The sequence below is a fragment of the Anguilla anguilla genome, chromosome 10, assembly GCF_013347855.1.
Source record: "Anguilla anguilla isolate fAngAng1 chromosome 10, fAngAng1.pri, whole genome shotgun sequence".
NCBI lineage: Eukaryota > Metazoa > Chordata > Actinopteri > Anguilliformes > Anguillidae > Anguilla > Anguilla anguilla.
Genome location: NC_049210.1, coordinates 44,272,423 through 44,287,906, shown reverse-complemented (window position 1 = coordinate 44,287,906; position 15,484 = coordinate 44,272,423). Strand labels below are relative to the sequence as shown.

The 15,484-nt window shown below is 43.6% G+C and overlaps 1 protein-coding gene across 3 annotated transcripts in view; it reads left to right on the top strand.

Moving 5' to 3' along the window:
* lrrc2 (leucine rich repeat containing 2) overlaps positions 1–15,484 on the top strand; it is a 42,735-nt gene that overhangs the window by 17,916 nt on the left and 9,335 nt on the right. For 2 of the 3 annotated variants that reach the window (XM_035380293.1, XM_035380291.1), the window contains exons 2-7: positions 4,843–4,990; positions 11,715–11,872; positions 13,050–13,117; positions 13,456–13,612; positions 14,276–14,412; positions 15,105–15,250. In XM_035380293.1, coding sequence (XP_035236184.1) covers positions 4,851–4,990; positions 11,715–11,872; positions 13,050–13,117; positions 13,456–13,612; positions 14,276–14,412; positions 15,105–15,250 — 806 coding nt within the window. In that variant the 5' untranslated portion in view covers positions 4,843–4,850. Of the gene's footprint in view, positions 1–1,241; positions 1,380–4,842; positions 4,991–11,714; positions 11,873–13,049; positions 13,118–13,455; positions 13,613–14,275; positions 14,413–15,104; positions 15,251–15,484 lie in introns of those variants that run through there. The other variant, XM_035380292.1, reaches the window with a different exon arrangement.

Here is a 15,484-nt window from a genome sequence, read left to right as displayed (position 1 = left end):
ATTTTTGATTGGCGGTATTATGCCGCACAGTTTTATGAATACGCTCCAGCTGTATCTGTTTTTATGGCCTGCTGTATGAAATACAGAAAAGAAAAGCACAGATTTTCCAGTCTGGAATGCTGGAACTACAGTGAAGAAGAACCCTCTGACATGGCGCTGTATGACGCCTCGGTCATGTTTGTGTACAACACACACACACACACACACACACATCTCCATGAAGGAAGTTGTAGCCCGCAGATATATGATATGACCCGCTGATGTAGCCTATAAGGGCGACTCTGGATGAAATTACTCGGCCCCCGTGCGAGGCACAGCTACCGGCTCGTTCGCTTCGTTTTCCCGCCCCTGCCAGCAGAAATGGGTTTTGCGGAAATGTTGTGGTGCCCCGAGTCTGAGCTTGAGAAGTTGCCCAGCTGTCTTCATTGAGCGTATTATCCTTTCAGCGGGTCCCTGTGGGACGCGGGCTCAATCCGGAAGGCACCGGGTGAAAGGCTGTATTACTCCCAATGCGGGACGACCAGAATCCGTTATCAACCGAACAGCCTGCAATGGATTACCCGGCCTAAAATGTGACACCGTGCGAAAGGATTTATGGATATTTATAATCCCTGTGTTACAAGTAAGCTTATGAACAGGCAATGATAAATTGGTAATTTTACATTCTGGCATATTGCACCTACTGTAAATGTTACTGGGGGAAAGAAAATGTGAATATCTGAGAGATTTTTCTCTCTCAACATGCAGAAACACAGTATGATGGATCTTGCACAGGCTACGAGTTTCCCCGCTCAAATAAAACTCGCAAAATGAAGAAAATTCCTTTCGTGCTGTGCATATTTATTTCAGCTTCTCTCCTTGTTTGCTGTGGTTTAACGGCTACGTCCTGTCAATCTCATCCTCTGCAATAGTCGCATTTCTGAATTACCGTGATTATTGTCAGCAAATAATTCTGAAATCCATAAAATCAGCCCAGGAATATAAATTCTGCCGTTGCTGAAGACAGCAAAAAGAAAACGGTTCTTAAGAGTCTGGTCGCCAGCTCCCCTATACAGCAATCGATGTCATTGGGGACAATGGTTTTTAGGAATGTGGTCATCGTCCCCTCTGGACAGTAACTGATGTCATCGGGTTAAAACATCTTTCATCATTCACCGAAAAGGAAGGCGTCGGTGGGCGGGCGCCATTTATCAAGTTTCACACACATGATATGAGTGAGTGTGACTCGGGGGGGGAATAGTATCTCAGAGGTTAAAAATAGCATCCTGGTCACACAGTGGTGCTAAACACAGCTGAGTCACAGGGTCAGGGGCTGTTTTTTGCCCCTGTAAACAAGGTAGTGAAGATAGACTGAGCAAAGAATCACTTCGTCAAATTTGGTAAGCGATGCTCTTGTTATTTTTGTTTAATTGAACAATCGCGATTGAGCCTGCACTTGAGCCCATTCTAAAGCATACTTTGGGCCAGAATTGATTGACATTGCTACTCTTTTTTTGGGGTCGGGTGCTTTGCAACAAGGTGACAGGTTTACCTTGTTTTGCCAACTGCTGTAAGTAGAACTATAAGTAAAAAGCAAGAGAAAAAAGGCATATTAGAGCAGAAGAACGAGTGTTCCATAGGCATTAAAAATGACACTGGAAACCTGTCGCGGAACGCTATGTTTTTAATGTCCACGAGGTCATTTAAAAATAGGGCGCGCTATATTTCATGTTGTATTGCCTTTGAGAATGCATAAGGACTCGTAGCAGCAGCGTTGTCCCTGGTGCACTGTCCGTGCTGTGTGGGGGGGGATTTGGGAATTCTGGTTGAAATTCCGTCGGTGTACCTGACCTCTTGTGCGTTTTTCAGCCTCTCTGGAGTAGCTCGGTTGCCCGTTCCTCTCCCCCCCGCCCCCCCCCCACCCACCCCCGCTGCATCCCAGCTGGTGAGATACTGAGCACCGCTCTTCTCCAGTCTCCCATCTCCCGCCATTTATCGCGCAGCCTCAGGTTATTGATTAACTCCTTATCTTTTTGGGGGCGAGCGTCGGGCCGCTCATTTAGGGGGGACTCGGGTGCTTGGCCTTTTCGTTTAATCCCGGCTTTTGCTGAGGACGACTCGAGGCCCACGAGGCTTCGACAACAGCCGCGAAAAAAAAGAAAAGAAAGAAAAAGAAATGCTTCTGTCAGTCTTTCGAGCCTTCGCCTCTCTCCTCTGCTCAGCTCCGCCATTACCTCTGACAGACCAATTTCCGTCCCGTAATCCAGTGCCCGCCATCACAGCAGTTTATGCTCACGGCGTCATTTCACGCCGACACTCCTCGGCTAACTGTCTCGGCCCATTTTCCGGATCCTCGGCCTAAAAACTTTTGAGGATCTTTGCGGAAGTTTTTGTTTAGATAGAAGGGTGGCCCGGGACTGGGGGTGGCTCCCAACTTTGTGTTCCAACGTAGCGTTGGGACGGAGGAGGAACAGCTTCCCACTCAGCAGGAGGAACAGCTTCCACTCAGCAGGAGGAACAGCGTGGCTCCTGGTCCTTTTGCACTGGTGTCCTTCATTAGTCTACAGCACAGCCCGTCCACACGGTCACTGATCTCATTTCCTCTATGACCATGTCATGGCGATTCAATGATACAGTAGATCAGGGATCAGCAACTCACGGTCCTTGAGGGCCGAGAACTGCTGGTTTTCCACCCTCCTTTTGCCTGGGAGTCAGGTGTGAAGACAGTCTGGCCAATCAGTAGCACTAACTACCCGGGGGGAAAAAAAACCAGGGCTGGATTTGGATTTGAGGGCCAGAGTTGATCATCCCTGCAGTAGATCTTTATGGGTCATATGCTTCAGGTTTTGTTCTGTTGTTTATTTGAAAAGCCAGGCTATCTGTCTGTTCTTCCTGGCTTTCTGTCTGTCCGTCTGTCCTCTTACCTACGGTATCTCTGCGTTAACTCGACAGCAGGGTGATGTCATCTGCGTAAATATATCCCTGTGGTAATACTGCAGGTGTCTGTGACGTTGTCGCTGTTTCTGTTGTTGTATGTAACCTTCCTTTGGATGCTTGCTCATAGGAGATTTAGGTCTTTTACCGTCCCTTTGAATTCTCTTTGATTGCGGTGGTTTGTTAAAAGAAAAAGAAACATTTCCGGCAGTCTTGAAAGAAAGAGTAAATAATGCAAAGTTTTGTTTGAACCAGCCCGTGGAGAACAACTTAGTTTCATTCTCCTCCTCTGCAGGTGCGTTGGTGCTGAAAAGAATTTTTGAATAGTCTGCGGTGGTTGTGGTGTAAGTGAAATGTTTTATCTCCTTTTTTCCTCCAATTCCAGAGCTTCCCATTTAAAAGACAAAGTATATATATATTTATATATATATATATATATATATATATTTTTTTTTTTTACTCTTGTGAAGTTTCCTCATTGTTCCTTGATATCTGCAGAATTCAAAGTCACAGTTATCTTTACTGCTGGACACGTCTTTCCCTCACACGCACTTCCCGTCTTTTCCAAGGGTTTGCAAGAGGCTGATCTATCTTTCATGTCTGGCCTCTTTAAGATGCTGCGTGGGTGTTCTCCTTCCATCCCTCCTCACTCCTTATTCTGGGTAGACGAAAAAACGCCGTCTTTGTCATTTGCAGTCTGACATGTCATAGTCTCTCTCTTTATCCGTTTAGGTGACGCTGTTTAAATTCTTTATGTGCTTCTACTTTAGTTTCAGACTTGGTTGCCAGTCATACCACGAGGCATTACTTATCACTGTAGTTTAAAATGGACGGATACCTGTGAACACAGACTTCATTATGTCACATTATCATCCTAACTGGGCCATTTAAATCCTTCTTCTTCTTCTTTGTCTTCTTTTTCTATTTTTTCATTATGTTCTGTAGTTCTGGTGCAGTCTAATAACACTTCGAAGTAATAATATACAATAGTTACCATTCATGCAGTCTTATTTTGATATTGAAAGTCAAATATTTGGGTTATTTTGTCTGTCTGTATGTATGTCTGTCTGTCCAATATGCCAACTTGTGAACTGTAGAGTAATTTATATAATTATGTGATTATACTCTACACTGCACAAGTTGCATTTTTGCAGTGTGCAGCAGATGTTGAACCTCTTTGATACAATATTTCCTATCTGGTTTCTAGCAGTGATTTTTTACATTTCTCTGGAGCTTCAGATGTTCCGAGTCACGCTTTCAGCGATAAATGATGAAATCTTTTGTCTTCTATGAACACTTTCTCTTCATGTTGCATGCACCCGGATGCACTCAGACCGCTAACTTTTAACGGAGAGGCAGACCCGCTGGCATCTGAATGCCAGATGAAAATATTTCCGTAGAGAACGGCAGACCATATGCTTGAAAAGTACAGCGGTGACTAATTTATGAAGATGTCCATCTCTAAATTTATAATGCTTCTATAGCTAAGGTGGGGGTGTATTAGATAAGCACAGATAATGGCACTACAGCAACACACACATCTACGATTTGATGAAATGTGCCGGCATATTGTCTCATTATAACAATGAGAAAAATATTGTTTATTTGTGCGCTTTTGATTCACTGATTGTCGGAGGTGAAAAGTCCAGGGGTCAGAGAGCTCTGTCATGTGTTTCTTCCGCCCATGAACTCAGCCAAGATGATTTCACTAATTAGCTCTACCTCCTGGCTGAAGAATTGTGCTAATTAGCAAACTGGAACAAAATACTATGGTGGACTTTATGAACCTGAATTTTCCACCTCTGTTGATTGTACATAATACAACAGTTCAGATTATCTTCATGCTAATTATTTTTGGAAACAGCTCTCGGGTTGTGTCCATGGATCACCAAGACGTAACCAACTAACTGTTGTTTTTTTCTTCGACAGGAGAAGTCATGATGAGGGTGACCAAAAGCATCGACATCCCGGTTTATGACCTGTCACTCATACGGGGTATCTGGGAGACCAGAGTCAGGAAGCACAAGCAGCGGCAGAAGAAGGAGCAGGAACGACAGGAGAAAAGTGCCCTCACTAAGTAAGGGCGCGTTGGGCGACAACTCTGTCCTAGGGCTTCATTTATTTTCCTATATCTATTTTTTATTCGGGAGAAATATAGCTGCTTTTAGCGGTGGGGAAAAAAACACCATCTGCACCGGGCCCAGCTCAGCATAACTGATTCGCTGCGGGCTCCTGTCTCGCAGAACGAGCTGAGAGAGAGACGTGGAGAGCGAAAGAGCAGAAAACGGGAAACGGAGGTGAATAGATGGAGGGAAGATATATTCAAAAGGGGAAGACTTTTGGTTTTGGAGTTGGATTAATGTTAAAGGATGGCTGCATGGGTGGTTGGGTAAAAGATGAGGGTTTGAACGTTGGCTTGTGTTTTTCAGAGAGGTGATGCCGATGGGCCATCGGGCCTGTGAAAGAATGGCGTACGCTGATGCTAAACGTCGCTCGGGTTATATAATTGCTCTCTGCGTGCTCGCCGGTGCTCTCAGACGAGATTGCAGAACGATAGCGCCGGATTGTTGCTCGGAGGAAGAAACGGATTCTTTCTGAAAACTGAAAACCGTCACCGTTAAAAATATCTGCTGTCTCATAAACGGGAGCTTGAACTTTTGCCCTAGTGAGCTTGTCATCACTGCTGCATATTCTGCATTCGCACCGAAGCAATTATTCTGTGCTGCATCTTAAAAAAAAATGGGGCTATGTATGCATGTGTGTATATACTGTACAATTTATATTTAAGGGATATATACTGTGTAAGGAAAGGGCCTTCCCCAAACTGTTGCCAAAAAGCACAGAATTGTCAAGAATGTCATTTCATTAAGATTTGCCTTCACTGCTCAAACCGTGAAAGACGGCCCCAGTCCAAGGGGTGTCCGGATAATTTTGGCCATATATATATATATATATATATATATATATATAGGATGCACAAGGACTGAGATTCATTTTTCATGGGACACACACAGGTCTTCCATTGTCTCTGCAGAGACCTATCGCCATTACCCGTCAGGAATCCCCATCAAATAGATACATTTGATGAAAAATAAATATGTACAGAAAGAGAACAGCGCAAGCTGTGTGATGATAAGAATTCAATCTGGCCCTTGCTGTGTTTCTTTCGCAGTGCAAAGTCGTGCGCCCGTGTGGTTCAGCCTGTAAACACAGACTGAGTCAAACAGATTAGAGACGGGGTTGTCATTAGCTCACTGTGTGCAGGGTTCTGCAGCTAGCAGGGCCAAACTGCTTCTTCTTCTTTTTGCTATTCTTCTTTATCCTTTTCTTCTTCTTCTTTCTATTATTCTTCTTCTTCCCATTCTTCTTCTTCTATCAATCAATCTGTCTATCTGTCTGTCTGTCTGTCTGTCTGTCTGTCTGCCTGCCTGCCTGCTCGTCTGTCTGTCTGTCTGTCTGCCTGCCTGCCTGTCTGCCTGCCTGCTTGTTTTTCTATCTATGTGTAACTACTGTATAAGTGTCCCCTACTCACTCACAAGTAACACGCTAATTCTCCTGCAGTGCACTGTGGGGCTTGTAGCAGAGTAAAATATGCGCTAAAAAATTAACAGTCTCGTGGTGGATTGGAGAAGTGAGCATGCTTAACTGCAGTCCTGTGCGTGCAGGTGCAGGTGGTTAAGGCACAGGGGAGGATGGTTAGCGTGATGAATCTTCACGGTCGTAAAAAGGGGGAAATTACATAAGCCGAAGAAATGAATGAATATTACATTGCGGTCATTTATCAGAAACCTACACAGAGCAATTTACAAAATGAAGCATGCTACTGCTCTCATAAGCATATGGATAAGTGCAGTTGTATGGCAAATGAAATACTAAGCAAATACGGTGATGCATGGCCTTGCTTTGTTGACGTTGGTTCTCTTTGTGCAGAACCAAATGACTTCCCTTCCCTTGCCAAGAGATTACTCCCATGTCCTGAAGTCGCAGCGAACTTAATATTCTCTCGCCGTTTGCGGTGTTACGTAAGGCGAGACATACAAATCGAGTGGGATTAATATAGAATGCTACAAGCATCATTAGGCTGTGCATCAGATAGTCCCAGAGCGTTGATTCCGTGGAGCATTCGTTCTCGAATCTAATACAGAGATGCAGGCAGGGGGGTTTGAACCCCCCCAGAGGCAGAAAATATTCAGAAGGTGAGCCCCCCCAACCCCCCCCCCCCACCCCGGCTCGCCAATCTGTCTGCACCACCCGCCCCCTGCACACACCACACCCCCCCACCCCCACCCCCGCCCCCTGCACACACCACACACCCCCCCCGCCCCCTGCACACACCACACCCCCCCCCGCCCCCTGCTCGGTTTACAATTCCATTCGTCCTGAAGTTCATCGGTTCGGCTCAGAATTTTGACCCCCCCCCCCCCCCACCCCCAAAATGAATTCCCGACCACGTCACCGATCGCTGATCTCACGTATGCCTGCTTCCTGGAGTGTGACGGGACGGCTTTCCGGGGTAAAAATGTTACATTTCATTGAACTTCTGCCAAATTCCTGTTTCTCTGTCTCCACATTGTTCCGCTTCCCCCGAAATGCCATGGGACGGTTTTAAAGCCTTGCCATCATTAGAATTTTATGACTGTATTCATCATTTTTTAAGTTACAGCAAAAAAGATCTGGAAGTATGCTAACTGATAACTGCTCTCTGTGCAGAGGGCGTCTCAGAATATTTTATAATGCGGTTTTATTTCGTGGAGTCCGAGCTACCTCAAAGGACCGGAAGGAACAGACTGTTATGCTCGTGTTTTTCAGCTCAACCAGGAGCAGGTCTGGTACTCAAGCAGAAGCCCCTGTCCACATTCATAAAATCACTCGCTCTCATCACATGCTGGTCTCCCGCCGGATGTGTCTTCCTGTGGTGGAGACTTGCTTATGACAGGTCAGATTATCATCAAGAGTAGGCCCTGGTCCAAGGCCTGCGCAGTGAGTTTTTTAGGCTCCTGCTTCTCTTAAGCCGGTAACTGATGCAGCCACTTTTCTCATTTCAGAGTATAGCGCAGTCATCTTTTTGAATTTCAAAACGGGATGCTCTGTGAAGCATTATACTGTGAGATTCTTGTGCTACGAATTTACCATAACAGTTTCACATTGTTAAGTCGAAAAGCTCAAGATCTTATTATTTTACTAATCTAGCTCTTACTGAAGGATCAAACTGAATACTGTCTGTTCAAATGTAATTAAAAATTTAATTGACTCAAATATAACTCATTATCACTGCAGTTGATTCTGCGGTATTATACATTTTAAATTGTTACTGTAGTACTGGACCTTCTTGTTTGCATATTTTGTGGAATGAATTTACAGCTTGACACTGAATCCTGGGTCACCCCCTTATCCTTGGTGGTCATCTTATGAGATGAGATGTCTCAATACCCGTTAAGCAGTGGAAAATCAATGAAAACATGGATTCATATTCTCTCTGTTAGCCTTGGTGGAGTCCTCATGCACGTGCACTTCAGGGAAGATTAAGTTGAATGAGGTTGCTTTTGAAAACAAATAGAAGTTTTTTTATGGGATATAATGGTCAGTAATGGCATGTAAATGGTTAATCTGCATGTTAATGTGCCGTTAATGTTCAGTGACAGCGCCTGAGCATGCTGAGTGTTCTGCAGACGTCTCGTTGAAACGTTACAGAGTGCAGTGTCATTACAATGTAGTGCCCACAATGCACTGCACTCCATCTGGACGGATCCGACATGACAGGTGCAAAAGTGTCATCTGCATACTAATCCAAAGACAATGGAGTAAGCGTGTGGCGCTGTCGCGGAGCTGGGAGTTTTGGGACCAGGTCGGCTTTGTGGAAGTGCCATCCCCACATGGCCAACACTAGGGCCTTAGGTTCCCACCCACACTACTGCAGTTCTTCTGAAACTTAGCGGTGACACTGTAGTACGTACCATTACATTACAGGCATTTAGCTGACACTGTTATCCAGAGCGACTCACACAGCTTTTAACATAGCTGTATAAATCGATGCGATGTAAATACTACGTACACTGAAGAGCCAGGTGCCTTGCTCATTACATTACATTACATTACAGGCATTTAGCAGACGCTCTTATCCAGAGCGACTTACACAACTTTTTACATAGCACTTTACATTGTATCCATTTATACAGCTGGATATATACTGAAGCAATGCAGGTTAAGTACCTTGCTCAAGGGTACAACGGCAGTGCCCCATCCGGGAATCGAACCTGTGACCTTTAGGTTACAAGACCAGCTCCTTACCCATTATACTACGCTGCTGCCCCAAACTGACTCTGTCAGCGTGAGGGAAGGTGAGTGATCTGGTAGGGGAAGGAGTGAGCGTGTAGGTGATGTTACCACGGCAATGTGTCAGGTTACCATTTGGCATGCAGCCTTGTTCACTGCAGTCTAGTCATGACCAGGGAAAAGCAGAAACAGCAGTGTAGAACTCATAGCTCTCGGCATGTCGCTGGGGAGGGAGGGGGAGTCAAGGAGGATGCTCTGTTATTTCTGTGAAAAAAAAAAGAGTAAAACTTGGGTCCCATGATTTACTTATATTTTAGAAGTTTCTTTTACCCAAACCTTTTCTGTCAACCCCTAAAAACTTTCTTCCTCGCCTCTGTTTGGTCTCTCTGTTACTGTATGACTGTGACTTTATTATGGGTGCAAATTTAGATGATTTACTCTGTCCTTTATTCATTGTTAGTGGTATTGAAAACAATAAAACATTTGCAAACTATATTGCATTGGAATATAACTGTTATCTTTATTGGACGGCTTGTATGTCGAGTGCAATGTTTGTAGACTATTTTGTGATTTAAGGTGCGGGCCCTATTAGCGATGCAGATTTCCTGTGAAGAGTCTGTGTGAAGTTTATGAAAGGGAAGTGACAATTGCATGGAAACTCTGACGATGTGAGAATATCTTTGCGATGTTTCCGAGGGCTCAGTTTTGTTTTGTCCCGGAAGATCGACTTCGTTCCCGCTGGTGTGATGTTGGTCACCTGTATAACCTTGGGGTTATGCGGGTATACAGAACTCAAGGGTGATGGTGTTTTAATAATAAAAATGTACTGTGCAATGATGCTTATAACTATTTTACTCTGGGCTTCTTGGTGAGAAATTGGACCACATTTAGTAGGCCTTTGACAGATCTTCCATAATCCATTACGCCACTACCCTCCTGCAGAGGTGGAAGATCCCTGGAAACGTAGTGCTAAGGCTCAGGTCTCATAAGCAGTTAAGTCTGTGTGCACAGGAGGATTAAAGAAATGCAGAGGCTGCAGTATTACACAAACAATTTATTTTACACGAGTAGGAACAGTAAAAACAATAATGGCTTGGAAGCAGAAAAAGGTGTTGCACTCGTTCAAAATGCCTCATTTCACAGTCAGAGTGTACGGGACACTCCGGTGCATAATATATACCCTACTTAACACAGCTAATGGGATATAAGTAGCTAGAACAACATAATGCGCGGATAACCGCGGTGGCTGGGTGAGTATATTGCGTTTGCCCGCGATATGAATGAAACAAATCAAAGAGAGGTGCCCTATGCCCCCCGTAAATGGGGTTTCTCTGCCAGCTGTGAGACTGGTGAGTGGTACTCAATCCACTCCGAGCTCTGGGAGTGTCCCACTCAGCACATCGGTGTAGTTGGGGGAAGGGGGGGGGGGGGCAAAGACATGCAGAGTGCTACCTCACTTGGGGTGTCACCTTGCTCCCCGAAAGGGTGTACCCTCTACAGCAGGGGGGGCCATTGTGGGTGCAGGTTGTTTGTTTTAGCCCAGGCACAGTGATGCCTGATTCAACTAATTAATTATCTTGAATCAAGACCTTGAATACATTCACTTGTCTAATTGCTAGGCTAAAGCAAAAACCTGTGCCCACACCGGCCCTTTTGCGAATAAGATTTGAGTCCCCTGCTCTACAGGAACCTAAATTAATAGTGTAAGTACAGTACATTGCACCTAACACCTCATTCTTTCATAACCCCAGTCACATTACACTTGAGCTGTATTGCACTTGGCCCGTAATACAGTACAATCTTAGTGGAAGTTACTCGTACTTTAAAGGTAAACACTGTATCGAACTCTAAATAACCCATATTGCATCACAGACATTCAGTAACAAAAGTTCCCCCGAGGCGCATTGCATTGTATGTAGGACATACAGTGAGTACAGCAATAGCACAGATTTCCGAGCTCCAGAGTTGAAAATGCAGTTAACTGCCGTGTAGGGGGACAAAAACACGGTGGTTATCTCTCTATCAGCCCTCCTGCTGGGTCCTTCAGTGATAGCAGGCGACCGCTGTAGTCTGTGTTTTGTCAGCACAATTGCCACCGCAACCGCACTTCTCTTTAAAAAAAAACAAAAAAAAAACACCGCGCATCTCCCCAGGGCATCCATACCTGGTGCGGCTTTGTTCCCGTGCTGGGCAGCGTGTACCTGTGACCGAACCAGGTGATGGTTCACCTGAACCCACCTGCCTGCCCTGGCACGAACAGACCTTCTATAAATTACGCTGCGCCCGCACAGGGTTATACACTCTGGGTCCTAAGGTCCACCGGGTTACATATATTGCGCAATCCTTTTCAGACGTAGCCTTGCTTTGACATGGTTAGGGCATGAAATTCTGTTTTTGTGTGACCTCTGTTCAACCTGCTGAAACGTTGTCCATGGGAGTCTCTCAGACTGTAATTGCGATGTGCTGGTGTACTCTGTGGGTTTATTAAAACTCTGAAAACGCAGTAACCTGCTTTCTGTCTATCCCAGGATCAACCAGGAATGGCACTATCGCCTCACGTGCAAGACGATGAAGCCTAGCGAGATCTCAGAGCTCCAACACTACTTGGAGAGAAAGCCCTTGTCTGATACAAGGAACTACAATGGGGTCTCGAACCTTCAGCCCTACCGGGAATCTCTTGAAGCAGGCAAGTCAAGCAGAGCCTTCACCCGCCATTTTAGAGAAGGTGTTTTTCACTGGAACCGGAACCTTAGGGTGTAACCGAAACCCAAGAGGACAGCTTAACACCTCATATGGCAGTTGATCTCAATTCAATTTTCAAGTCCGAGTTTTCCCTAAACTACGTAAACAAAAAAAAAAAGGCCTGGATTCAATCAATTTTTTTTTATCCCTAAATTTGATTTACAAATAAGTGCAAGCGTTGCAAGTGTTTTTGCAGATCGCTGAGCTTGTCAAACCGCGTTTGTGAAGAAATAGGTACTAACACACGCATTTATTTCTCCTGCAAGTCTTCGCTAAAGACGGATGTTGACTGAACCAAGGCTGAAACTTCTCGCTCAGCAGAACATAATCGGTTCAGCTTGGATGGTGTGGCCCTTGGCCAGTGTCTAGCAGCTCTTATAGAATACAATCTCTGTTTGAGAAGGGCAAGGCCCAACAGTGTTTTAAAAAAAAAACCACTTATTTATTTGTTTGTTGGTCCACTGCATATGACAATATTCATTATTACACTCGATACTGCGTTATCTGGAGTTAAGGGTATGTACAAAATGTATTCATTTTCAGCTTCTGGCAGCACCATGGTTCCATCACACCGAGACAGAAATCAACAGACTCATTTTTTATTGGCTCTGGCTCCCATGATATCTGAGCCTAGATAAACAGTTGCAATATGCACGTCGCTGTGCAACTCAATTTCACCATGTGGAAGCTGCTGAATATGTCAGTCTTTCCTAAAACTGTGGAAACCGATTTTGTATGCCTATATGGACAATACCTTTGTGACTGTACAGGAGAATCAGAAAAATATGGAAATTTAGCCTTTTTTTCGCTTATTGGGGAAAAACCTTAAAACACTGCAGTTGTGGCAAGTTTGATAGCTCCACCAAAGTGCACCTCCAATGAGTTCATCGATTTAAAACTCCATAATAAGAAAACGCTCAGGCTGTATGAAAGTTTTCCCAGTTATATTTCAGTCATATTGATGCAAATTTCCCATCAGGACAGAACATTTTATTCAGGGGAAAATACAGCAAAATGGCCCACTGAGCAGGTACTTCTCATCCAGAAAACCTCTCAACTCTGATAGAGTTTCAGGCCTGCAAGTGGGCATTTCCTCTCACTTGTCCATCTCTCCTTTTCAGATTCAGACCAGAAAGTTCAAATCGAAGAACAGAGATTTATTTTTGAGCTGGATGATGAATCCTGGACGGTATTGACCTTTTTCTTCACGAGTTCAGATCTGAGTGCACTTAGCAGAGTTGCACAAAAACTATATTTTTATTTCGATGTAATTCTCACTAAAATTACTGGTCGTTTTACCGACTACTAAAAAAAAAAAAAAAAAAAAAAAAATGCAACTCTGGAATGACCAGAGTGTAAAATTCTTGCATGGTAGAATAATATCTGGTAATCTGTGCTGTGTTGCTCTTTAGAAATGTTTCATTTTCTTTGACTTACCATAAATTTACCATGAAAGCGTGGTTGTGAATATCAATGGTGTTTGAGAAAGTGATATTAAAATGGAACATTTACTGTTTTATATTTCAGGAACTCCCTGATTACGTTGAAGATATGACACACCTTAGACAGTGGCACATAAGAGGGACTAGAATTCAGAAGATACCAAAATACATAGAGAATTTTCAAGAGCTCCAGGTGCTGGACGTGCCCAAAAATGACCTCGAGGAGCTTCCAGTGGAAATAGGTGAGTGCAGGTCCGTGTAGGCCTGTCTGTATTCCTCAAGCACAATAAAAGTATTGCTCATGGTTCACAGAGCTTCATATTGCGTTGTTCAAAATGCAGTATCTCATCAAGTGTGTTTGCTTTCAGTTCTGTTAATCGATAAGTGTTTTACTCTACAGTTTTAGGTGGCGTGTGTCACGTCCTAGAGAAAGGGGTTCAAGTACCACGTTATGATCAACGTATCTATTTAATGCTTTAACACTTTCAATATTCTCTACTTAACCATGAATACTATATCATAATAATTATAATCACTAAAGATTCAAATGAGTTTTCTTCCAGTAATTAAACTAAGCAATGTGAGTGTTCCATTTTAGTTTTTCATTAAAATGATTGGTAAAAATGTAACTTGAAAACACACACACGCATACACACACATGCAGACACACACATATACACACAAACACACACAAACACGCACACACCATTTCGAAATGAGTACACAGACACTTGCTACTGACTTGGGGGGGAAAAGTGACACTGAATAAAAACAGTATTGTTTGGTTAATACATTCTTGAGAAAATTAGCAGACAGGAGAGACTGATGGGAAGAAGTGAGAATAATTTCCGATAATGATATTCACTCCACAAAACCTTTTTGATCTCCTTGTGTCTTTTTAATAGGCAAACTGGTTAGCCTGAAGGAGCTGAATGTAAGTTATAATAAGCTGTCAAATATTCCTCCGGAACTTGGAGAATGTGAGAAACTGGAAAGACTGGAAGTAATTGCAAATCTTGATATCAAGGAATTGCCATTTGAGGTAACAGATTCTTTTTATTTATGCTTTCAAAGTAACATTGACGTCTAATAGATGTTTTGCAAGTTCTCTGGAGATGCATTAATGTTCATTCCCTTAAGATTACCTGACAAGTCACCTTTTATACTTACGAAATAAGCTAATTGCAGATAAAAAGTCTAATTTCCAAGCTGTCAGCTCGTGTGAAATGGCTGATTAATGTACAATTTAAACACACGAATATTTAGACTTGAAATTTAAATAAGGGCAATTTGGGTTTCTGGAAAAGTCGAAGCACCAATGCAGCAATAAAATCCATCTTTTAATATTGTGTGTATTTTGTGTACCCTACAGCAGATGCCATTAGCCTTTCCTGAAACTGTCAAGGAATATTTTGGAGTTGTTGGAGCAGCTTTGATAGTATACACAGCCGGTTTCTTTATCATGCGTAGATAAAATGGTACGGCATTCTGAAGGAAGCTTCAATGGGTACAAGAATGTTAAGATTTAACCACATTGACAATAAATCCCCGCTCATATGCTCAAGAAAGTGTCTGGTTAAAAAAAATAAAGCTTATAAAAGAGGAAAAGGAATTTTCTTCCCGGTTAATTATAATCCCCACGGCGTTTCAGTTCTGTAATGCAGCGTGGGCAAACAACTAGCACGAGCATCGTTCCTGATGCCAAAGAGATTTCTCCTTGTGTTGAAATTTCAGCTCAGCAATCTGAAGAAACTCACGTATTTGGATTTGTCGGCAAACAGACTCTCTTGCATACCCGTCTGTGTCCTGCGCATGTCGAGCCTGCAGTGGCTGGACATCAGTAACAACCTGCTGACTGATTTACCCCAGGACATTGACAGGTGCGTGAAACTCCCGGTGACACGAGCGCCTCTCGCTTTTACCGCCCGCCTCGTCTTCTGTCCCGCTGGAGAGGTTTATCCCGCTGCCCAAGTGAACAGGTCCAAGGTGCTGCCCAGCAAGCAGGAACGCAAGACCTTCTGAAACTATACATGAGAAGTGTGTTAGATACAGCATTTTGTAGCTGTGCTGATCTTTAAAGCTTTATTATTATTATTATTATTATTATTATTATT